This window comes from Mytilus trossulus, chromosome 3, assembly GCF_036588685.1.
Source record: "Mytilus trossulus isolate FHL-02 chromosome 3, PNRI_Mtr1.1.1.hap1, whole genome shotgun sequence".
Taxonomy (NCBI): Eukaryota; Metazoa; Mollusca; class Bivalvia; order Mytilida; family Mytilidae; genus Mytilus; species Mytilus trossulus.
Window position 1 is genome coordinate 78,583,157 of NC_086375.1, and position 11,106 is coordinate 78,594,262.

An 11,106-nucleotide genomic window follows, 5' to 3' on the forward strand; every position below is an offset into this window, starting at 1 on the left:
TTTTTTGAAAGTACTATATTTAACTTGCACAACGCATGAAACATGTTACTATGTAATTCATACACCTACACATCAGTCACATTGTTTTAAATGAGTGGTTGAGCTCATAGCATCATAGCTAACCAAGCCAGAATAAAAGCCATACCACCATAAGGTGTTATCATTCTAACTCTCTTGTCCCCTGTCATTGCATTGTAATAGCAGCTTCCAGAAAACACTAGTATTCCTAATGTCAATAAACTTCCAACCTGGAAATAATATATAATAAAATTAAGACATCCGCATGTGTTAACAATGTTAAATCAATGCAAAAGGGAAGAATATTTTTGAACTCGGGCAACTTAAATTCCTTTGACTTCATTCAATGAGAACTTCTTACACAAGAGTTAATTTCGAATTTCTTTCATCTTGTATGTACATGAAGTTGGTCTCAATGCTCGTCAACTTCGTACTTTATTTGGCCTTTTTAACCTTTTTGATTCGAGCGACACGGATGAGTCTTAAGCAGACGAAACACGAGTCTTGCGTACACAATTTTAATACTGGTATCTATGTAGAGTTTATTCACATTTTCCAAGGGACAAAACACCCCAAATGTAATGGATCAGTGCACATAAATTTTATTATAATCCGATGGGAAACTTTCATGGTCTGATGTATTAAAACACCCACGCCCAATCTAATTAAAATATAGTACACTAATTATACTCATAACGAAATCAAAGTTCTATATTATCAATAGATTGGGCGTGAGAGCGTTTACAACGTCAGACCATGGAAGTAATATTTTAAGTAATAATCGATTGATGAAGTATATAAGACATATAACACTATAACACACTCCAGAACCGCATGCTTTCTTCATGACGAAGAAACAAATGTAAGTTTTAATGACAATATTTTCAGAAAAATGGTAATCTATTACATGTGCATAAAAATGTAAGAAACCATGAACTAACAGGACATATATTTTGTCCACAGGAATAGCAATACTATGTGATACAAAAAAATTGCAATATATCATGAGCAGTAATATGATTACATATAAAAGAGAAGATGTGGTATGATTGCCAATTAGACAACTGTCCACAAGAGACCAAAACAGACATTAACAAATATAGGTCACCGTACGGCCTTCAACAATGAGCAAAGCCCATATCGTATAGTCAGCTATAAAAGGCCCCGGATAGGCCATAGAATGTAGCAACATAGAATACATTTGGCAACTTTGCCCACAGGCACAGTTATGTCATAGTTCATATATATTTTCCCATGAGATCTTAACTTACCAACACTGGTCGACGTGTAAGTGGAGATCCCAATAAGGCAAGACTATGGATAAGATGCATATGATTTCCCGAATCAAAGATCTGAAAATAAATAACAATCACAGAATTTACAAAACCTAAATTTATGAAAGTCATCTTTGTAATAAAATTGAAAAAAAAATGCAATATATCATCATCGCATATATACTTCGTCAAATAGTAGTATGAAATCAATACATACTTCTTACATATTGCTTCCTATGTATCATTTAAGTATTACACCAGTGTGTTAAATTAGAAGCTCGGCTGTAGAGTTAAATTCATGACCAAAAACGACATCCAGAACATTTTCTGTCTCTGTCAGATTTTTTCTATTTAGAGCATTTTCAATATAAAAGTCAAAACTTGCATTTTTTTCGATGTTTTAATTTAATTCGTGTCGGAAATGTTTGTTGGCAGGCAAGGTCGTCGAATACATTTTTGAAATTAGATACCCAAATGATGATTATGCTGGTTTGTCTTAATTTGGCATGGTAGTTTCAGAGGAGATTTAGTAAAAGTTAACGGACGAAGACAGACGACCGACCATCGACACACAACGAGAAAAGCTACTTGGACCTTTGGGTCTGGCGATCTTACAATATGGATATTGTTTGTTCAATATACTGACCTTTTTTCTTTGGGCCATTTCTTTCGATTCGTCGTCTTTAAATCCTATGGAGATATGTCGAACATATGAATAATATATTAAACAATTATGTCAAATACATGAATAATATATAAAAAAATATGTCTAACGTATGAATTATATATATAATATTGTACAACAAAAATTGCTGTGGAATTCTGTGTTGTAGAGAAATGTCAACAATATGATCAGAAGAAGCCATTATGCATTGCTATTATATTATACTGAGCCAAAAAAGTTTAGCATTATTACAAAATCATAACAAATAATTTAATTAATAACAAAAAGGAGTTATGACATGTCAGAAGCAACATGAATATGTATCACTCATATTCATTAGAATTTTCTTTGTATGGAACGCGGGAGGATTAAAATGCGGAAATGAGTATAGTGTTATTCAAAATCAGTTTCTAATCCATGCCCTAAGTGCACCAATGAAGGATTGGCAGGCACACCAGCAGCTGCCCTTAGAAAATGCACTGCTTTTTGGCCGGAAAAAATTGTCACGTGTTGACGTAAGCGAAGGTAGCGCTCCTCCCTTGGCGATAGTTTTTTTTTGGTCTACGAGATATCGACCTATCCTGTGCAGTTGCAATTTGTCGATATCTGTTTGTTAGTTTCTAAACTGTTGCCTTATGCACATTAAATCGAGCCATGATGTCAGCAACCCTCATTCCGGCATCAACCATTTCAAAAGCTTTATCACGGTCATTTTCGGGGAGGCCTGGTTCACGCCCCATGCATTTTTTTCAAATGTGTATGTGTTTTTCTTACCAATGGTGTGTTTTCGACCTTAGTAAAAAGACATTTTTAATATCGTTTTAAAAGTACAGTTACAGAAGGTAAAACATCAGTTACACCCTCAAAGCTGAAATGGTGCGAAATGAATCACAAGGATAAAAGTACGACTGTTTTAAAATACAGGTAAAACTTAGGATTATATCAATGACGTTTAAATATTTTTTTTCCAGAAACAACAATTTTTTTTGCTTGTTTCAAAAGTGTTGCTCAACTTTTTTGACTCAGTATAGTTCCATGAGTAAATATACGAAATATTTCATCGCCGGAAACAAGTTCGAAGTGAGATATACTTTCAAAACCAATACTTTTTACAGGATCCCTTTCTCACAGGATAGAGCTTCATATAAACCAAGATCGCTTATTATGAAATGACACAGTAGCTCTTACATGTCTTATACAGACGAGCTTTATATTTAAAGAACAAAAATATAGGTGTTTGGTAGTGGTGGATCACGGGGGAGGGTTCCGGGGGTTGGAACCCCCTTTTTAAAATGGCTGGATCCGCCCCTGTATTTGGACATACAAATCAACTGTTATATGTTGATTGATGATTAGTTATTGGTGTTTAAAGCCACTTCTAACATTCTTAGTTCCATTATGGCCGCCGGTTTTTGTTGGATCCAACGGAGAGAACCACAGAACTTCGACAGGAAAACTGTTCAAATATATTATGTTATGGAAAGAAAAAAGGTTCCTGGACCAACCGACCTACTCTCATTAAAAGGCAGACATATTCCTGAACACTATCATCACTAATTTTTGAGCGACAAAAAGACTCTCCTGTTATGAAATGACAGAAAGGGCTCCGGTAGATACACATCTTCTTTCATATGAAAGGACCCTTGCCACACATATCCCAATGTCATGAAAGGAAAAAGATTTTCAAAGGCAATACATACATCCCCTATAATGAAAGAACAGTGATGTTCAATAATAGCAAACAGTGATGAAAGAAAAGATTTTTCTGGACATAAATCTCATATAATTGAAGGATAGAGTGGATCATGAACACTTCGATTCTTCTGTTAAAAAAGACAGCAAATTCCCGAACCGCTTACAAACGTTTGTTATGAAATGAGGGAAGATCGGGCAGGTGTTTTACTAGTATATGGCTATGAAAACGAACAAAATATGTTTATGTTGACCAGTGTTATACAGGACCAGCACTTTGAAGGAATCTAATCTAAGGAGTTATGTAAATAATCTTATTTAAAATAACTGCGTAACTCACATCAGCGACCAACTATTTCGTAAGTAATATTTATAATTTCAACAATCAGTAAAATATACAAATACCTACACATATTCAGTATGTTTGTTCTATAATATTAAATATATATAAAAGTAACCAAACACTTCGCCATTAAGTTAAGATGAGAAGTTTTTTTAATAAGTCCGCTTATTAGAATACCTTTTCTTCTGGCATGTTTTCTATAAATTATAATCGGAACAAAATGAAGATGATTTTAAGAAAACTTAACCTTTAGTATTTCTTCAAGCTTGTTGAATGGTTTATTTAAAAGCATGACAAGTAGGATAGGATGATAAAAATGTGAAAAGTTTACGAACGATGTACGCCACGCCGTGGGAAAAAAAGCAATAACTAATTCCGACAATGCTGATAATTTCTGACTACAGCCGATTACATGTCAATGTTGTTTAGGCAAAGACATGAATATTGGGTTCCTAAAACCTTGTTGTTCCGTTACATCATCAGACTCATAATTGCAGCTTCTCTCTTTCGTTGCCGTTATACTTATTGGTCCTGCAACATAATTATGGTCACTCATCAAGTTCCAACACCTTTCAGGCCAGATCGGCTAGAATGGTAGCAATGGTCATTTTCTGATAGAAAGTCCTGGGGTTATAATAAATTAACGTACTGTTATCTTTTTGTGCTTTATATGACCATAGAATAATATAATAATGTAATACCCGTCTATGATATGATGCATCAAAATTTGCAAAACGTCATTTGGACTTCACATAAAGAGGGGGAGGGAAATAGGACCTTTATCGAGACTCTGGGATCGTTTGTTTTTAAGCTCGGGATTTCAGGATTGACCCTTTTGGGATCCGGGAATTATTTTTTTCGAATTTTTGAGATGTCGAGATTGAAAATTTAATTAAATTTTGGACCTCGGGATTTCGTGTTTTTAAGCCCGGGATTACGGGATCAGGACCCCTCCTACCCTAGTCCAATAAATATGACGTTTGGAAGGGTATTTTAACTTTTTGCTTTGACGCCTTCCTGCGATGTTAGGCGTTAAAAGAAAAGAAAATAATAGCCTATCAAGATGACATAATTATGTGGACTACTCCTACCCCCTCCCTTTTCCAAATAAAGTACAGTCATCATGTACATATGACATAAACACGTTTTTTTTTTATTTCATAAAGGTGAAACTTCAATTAACTTGTTCTTTTGATAGAAGTGAACTGAGCTTTGAAAATGTCTTACCGTGCGCTCCATAAGCTGACATGGCCACGGCTACAGCGCCGGAGAGACCTGCAAGTCTTACAAAGTGTCTGGACTGTCCGATAATCATGGTAGATTCTTTTATAACAATTCTTTCTACAGGTAACTCAATGATGCGTTCGGGGAGTAGCGAAGGGAGTCCGTTATAAAAATCAATTACTCCACCAATAATGTTAGACATGACAATATTTCAATCAAACATTAGTCTCGATCATCCAGCCGCTTTATTTTTCAAAGTAGAGCGTCTGGATGACAAGTGATATAACAATGGTAATTTATGACATTCGGAATAGTATCGGATTTTTTAACTTGTATTCAAAGATAATGTCCAAGACGAATAACCAAGAAGTTGGTTATTGACTTCGGAAGAAATTATATTACGATAATACTATTGAAAAGCCCGAGTGTACCGATTGTTGTTTAAAGCTATTTATATTTTTCTGTGACGACATACAAGTCGTGGAAAACACCAGACAGCATGGCTTCCATCACCCAGCATTTCAAACTTTGGTAAGATATAATCATGATATAACAACACAAACTGTTACATAAATTTTAATACAACCTGAAACACCGAGTAGTTATATTCTTTCATGCATGTCCGTGCTACGCAAGCAAGTTAATAATATATATAATAAATGGCAATTTTTGTATTGACTGGGACCACTCGAACAGTCGTGTGTACGCTATAAATACATTTTGTGGTTGATTTGTATAATCTTTAACTTTATAAATACTTTATTGAAAGTTCTATGAAATATGAACTTCATCCAGGATAAGTTTGTTTTATCTGTCTGCATTGTATAAAGGAGTTCGCATTTTGATATGTGTAAACAAACAAAAAAAGGGGGGGGGGGGGTTGGAGGAATGATGCGCAATGTTGTACACATTTAAAAGAGGGAACGCAATCCAAAACCATTAGCAGAAGAAAACCAAACAAAGTATATCTAGGAGATGCCAATTTGAACATACACCAAACGGTGTAAATGATTTGTGCTCGATTTTTTTTAAACAAATGCAGTTAGCTTATAAAAACATAGAAGAAGTGGGACATGTTGTTATAAAAAGTAATTTAAATATACTGTTAGTAAACAAAGTCTGGACTGGTCAACTGGACAATACTTTTTTGCACTTTTAAAAGGCATTTTTTCCACACAAAAAAAAAAATCATTAAAGAATACATGCAATGTCGTCGGTGAACATATACCAATTGGCTTTCTAAACCTTAAAATAAAACCATGGCATGAGGAAAACACTGAAAATTCGATTTTATGCATAAACAATAGATCCAGCATCAATGAAAGGAGGTCTCAATGAGGCAACAACCGGTGACTGATCCCAGTGATATACATTACCAAAAGTAGACATCAACATAATTAAGAGGACATACTGTTGACTTAAACAAAAATTGAGAATAAATGTACCAAAAGGTCAACATTATACAAATAAGAAGATGTGGTATGAATACCAATGAAACAGTTATCCACCCCAAGTTCAAACAAGGTGGATGTGAGCATTTATAGGCAACGGTATGGCCTTCAATAATGATAAAAGTTCATGCATGATTTTGATAGAGAATACAAACAGGGAATGTGTAAAAGAGACATCAACCCGACAAAAGAACAGGAAACAACCCAATGCAACCAATGGGTTGTGTCATCAACACAGCGAGATAATCTTGCATGCCGTAGCGGGATTCAGCTTGCACCAAGACATTTTAAAATGTATATTTATATATGATGTTTTTTCCAAACATTTTGTTTTTCATATATGCTATGCTGGTGACCAAAAATTAATATGATTTTAACATTTACTTTCTTTTGTAGACAAACCAATGAAGATTTCTGGACACATGCAGATATTATGTGTTAAATGTGAAGAATTAAAAAAAAATCTATAATACTTGAATTTTCATTGTATCATAAACAGCTCCAATTTTATAAGAAAAAAAGATTCAAAGATTTATTTTGAATTACTGAAGCTGCCAGCAATCATTATAATCACAGTATAAACATTATTCTGACAGCAACCATAAAGCGAAAAAAGGTACACAGACATTCATTAAGTAAATAAAACAAAAATCAAGAATCACATTGTTGTCAAATATGTCAGAGAAATTAAACAAATCAAAAATCATATAAGAAATTTAACAGTTTTCACGTTTGAATTGTATCTCATTTACATGTCTGGCCCTTCTCAGTTATTTATATGGTACGGAGTTTTCTTAATATTGAAGGCCCAGCAGTGATTATATTTGCGAACATCCATGTCATTTGAACTTTGCTAGGTTGTTGCCTCATCAGCAATCATACCAATCTACTTATTTTATATAAAGGTTCACATGTACAGGAGAATTTTTGTGAAGCTGCCCTTTAATACATGATGGATATTGGAATCAAATTCGTATTACGTGTGAACTCAGCAAAATAGTTTGTAGTAGGAGAATACACTTTTCAGTTATTTTTTTTTTACAAGTTATGCAGTATGTGACAAATCCCATTCCATCTTTTCCATGTGATTGATTCAAACATGTATTCAAAGAGTATTAAATTGGGTTTCATGAATGACTGGTTAATTTATGTATTTCTTCATGGACACGGAGACTGACAAAGTGGTACCGTATTGTGCGAAGATTGGTCCCTAAATGTTTTCTTCCCAAAGAAAATTAGAAGATTAGGCGATATAGATTATTGTGAAACATTCAGACTATTCTGTCGTTTGCAATTTTAAGATCAGTTAATTTTGTAAATAAAAAGTTGGCTCATTGTATGATCTCACTGATCTGCCAGTAATAAGTTGTTATGGAGGATTTTCTACATTGAAATCTTAGTATTTGTATGAGTTGTTTTTCTTTCCATAAACGTAACTTGATGTGTGCTTTTCGAGTTAGGTAAGTGCGTCAGATATCTGAAAGATTATATAAAAAGGAAAGCATAAATTATAACAAGGATTTACAGAAATAAGAATAACGAGACAAAACTAAGAAAAAAGGGGGGAAATAAAGAATACAGATCGACTAATGTGTATACAATAGAATTTCATAGAATAGAGAGTGTGTGCTATAATACAAAAATATAGAAAAATGACATTTTATCGAGCATTTTATAGTATGAAGATAAGAGAATATTAAACGTGGTGTGTTATAATATACAAAAAGATTGACTTTGGGTTGCTTGGTTATCATCTTGTGGTAAATATAGGTATTAAATGTTCAGGACTGAAAAAATGACAATAAATATAAAGATGAGGTCCTAGTTTATAGGCCGTTCGGGATACATGTCGGAGAAACTATTATAACTCACCAGAAAATCAGGGTATATTGTATGGCTTTATGTACAACGGTCCACCTATACGGATCCCTGGGCTCTCTTAGCGCATAGCGGAGCGTGATAACCGCTATACACAAACAGTGGCTGATCCAGACCTTGTTTTAATGAGGGCACTCTACAGTCTTGCTACATTGTTTCTTTATATAATCAACCAAATTTTTCCCACGAAAAAAAAGTTCTGTCTTAATTCTTAATTTTTTTTTTACATGTGTCACAAAATTCAGGAAAAAAGACCACCGCTATTAATTACAGTTTTCGATCGTTCTTTTAAATTTGCCCATCTGCAAGTTGGGCAAAATAGGGTCAACTACAAAATGTCAGTTTTAATAATCACATAACTTTTATACATGTAACGTTACACTGTTTACTGTTTGTATTAATTGTTTTTAAATAGAAAGGGGATACCGGAAGTGCTATAATTTATAGATATGTTCTATATTTAATTATTTGTTACGCCCCCTATAAATATCTGACCAGTCCGGTTAATCACCCCAGACGCTATATTTAAATATGCGTCTGGGTTATCGAGACTAATCAAACATGACAATACACAAAACGAAAGTACAAAAGGGAAATAACCAGGATTTCTACGAACCGAAAGTAGAAAAAAATATTGTCAGATCATGTATACGATTAACGTACGGAACTGTTGTGAGACATACTTGGTAAACGACTGATGCAAATGTGCGTGCTGATTAACATAATTTTATATACGTTTTCTTACCTATAAAACAATACCAAAAATAATGTTGAAGTACAAAGAGGTGACCAGCTTTCAGTATTGTCAAAAATTTAGATGGTTTGACGCATTCGACGGAGTTCAAGACGTTTAATAACTTATCCAAATACATGACATTCACACTAAATCAGACATAAAAACCGATGTCCAGTTTTATACTAAAGAACTGCCCAATTTTCAACCGGCTTATCAATGAAGGTTATACCTGAGCTGTTGCTTAATCACTAAGTATTGTATTTTTAGTACAAACATGCATCATATCACATGTATCTAAAATACTAAAATTACGAGGTCCAATTTGTCAGCCGTCATCACGTAAAAACGACGAATCAAAGAATTCAACTTTATATATAACTTATATAGTACAAAGGTGTAGATTAAAAATTACACCACTCCAGGCCCTTTTGTTTTCCAAGTAATTAATATTGCCAATAATTAAGAAGTTCCGGGTCGAGTCCGATACCCATACCAATAGTATATTCACCTGTCACCTATTACCTTAACTGTACGTTCCGCATCTGACAGGCGCACCACCAAACGGTGTATTCAGGACTATGCTATTTACACGGGTCATAATCACAGGCTTTACACTACTAAATTCCATCAACGATTGTCAAATTGTTACCTATTGTAGTATGCTTAATTTGATCAGTAAGACTTTCTAAGATAACAATACGAATACTAATCACAGTTCCAGTTCGTCGGGTTCAAACAGAAAGATTTGAAAGCAGAGAAAAGCATGACTTTATCAGATGACAATAATATTACTGAAATAAGGCTTGCGCATAGTTATATACTTTTATTCAGTCACGGACCCGCAATATCACGGGTTTGTTCTAGTATTATTTAAAAGTGTTTCTTCTGTTCTTCTATGTAGCTTATTCTGGATATTTCACAAGTTTAATTTGTTTCTCAACTCAAAAAGCTGGTAATAATATGAATGTAGTACTGTCTTCGCCTTTTTATTTAGAGATAAGTGTGGTCCAAAAACAGCTTTGTTAGTTTGGTTGTATCATTCATTTATTTGCCGTTAGATTTGTCGTTCATGTCGTGATCTTTAAAGGATTTCAGTAAATTTTCAACATTTTTTAAATGACAACTCCTTTTTGCATTTCAAGTTATTTAAACGTTGTCTGTCAACCTTGACTCAGATTTTGCGGGCTCATATTGATTTTAAATGTAAGTGGTATGGCGAAAGATTTAGCCATATGCGAAAATTTTAAAGTTACAAAGTATTTCTACTCAGTCGTAGAAGAGACTTATGATGATAATTCCATTTTTACAACTATGTAAATATTAATAACTTTTAAACAAATACGATGACCTATAGTTGTTAATGTTTGTGTCATTTTGGTCTTTCGTGGATAGTTGTCTCATTGGCAACCATACCACATCTTCTTTTTTATACCCTCTCTCAAGTACGACACTGGTAATACTTAGTCAAAGATCCCGTGTCACCTTTTACTTTTATTCTTCAAATTACAGTATTTGTTGAAAAGGCAGGTATAACTTTATACATAGTCTGTCGTTCTGTCTTTCTTTGTTAGTCTTATTTGACTATAATTGTTTTAGAAAAAAATATGTCTATTCTTCAACTTACAATTATGTTAAAAAAAATCAATTGCGCTCGTTCTTGTTATATGATAGAACCTGCAACCGTTATGATGAAATATACTGTTGTTGCTAACTGCTACCTTTGGATTGAAATGACAATGGGATGATTTCGGGTTTTTTTCTTTGTAATTTCAAACGATAAAAAAATATGGGGTCTGTGTGATCGCAAAGTCAGTACACGAATGACT

General features: G+C 33.8%; 1 protein-coding gene across 1 annotated transcript; it reads right to left on the minus strand.

The window, feature by feature from the left end:
• Positions 1-5,438, minus strand: LOC134712519 (transmembrane protein 256 homolog). The gene is made up of 4 exons (XM_063574148.1): positions 5,219-5,438; positions 1,939-1,982; positions 1,290-1,370; positions 1-248 (listed from the first exon to the last, which is right to left on the minus strand). The coding sequence occupies exons 1-4, from the start codon at positions 5,415-5,417 to the stop codon at positions 105-107; spliced, it is 468 nt and encodes a 155-aa protein (XP_063430218.1). The 5' UTR covers positions 5,418-5,438; the 3' UTR covers positions 1-104.
• Between the last annotated feature and the right edge of the window lie 5,668 nt (positions 5,439-11,106).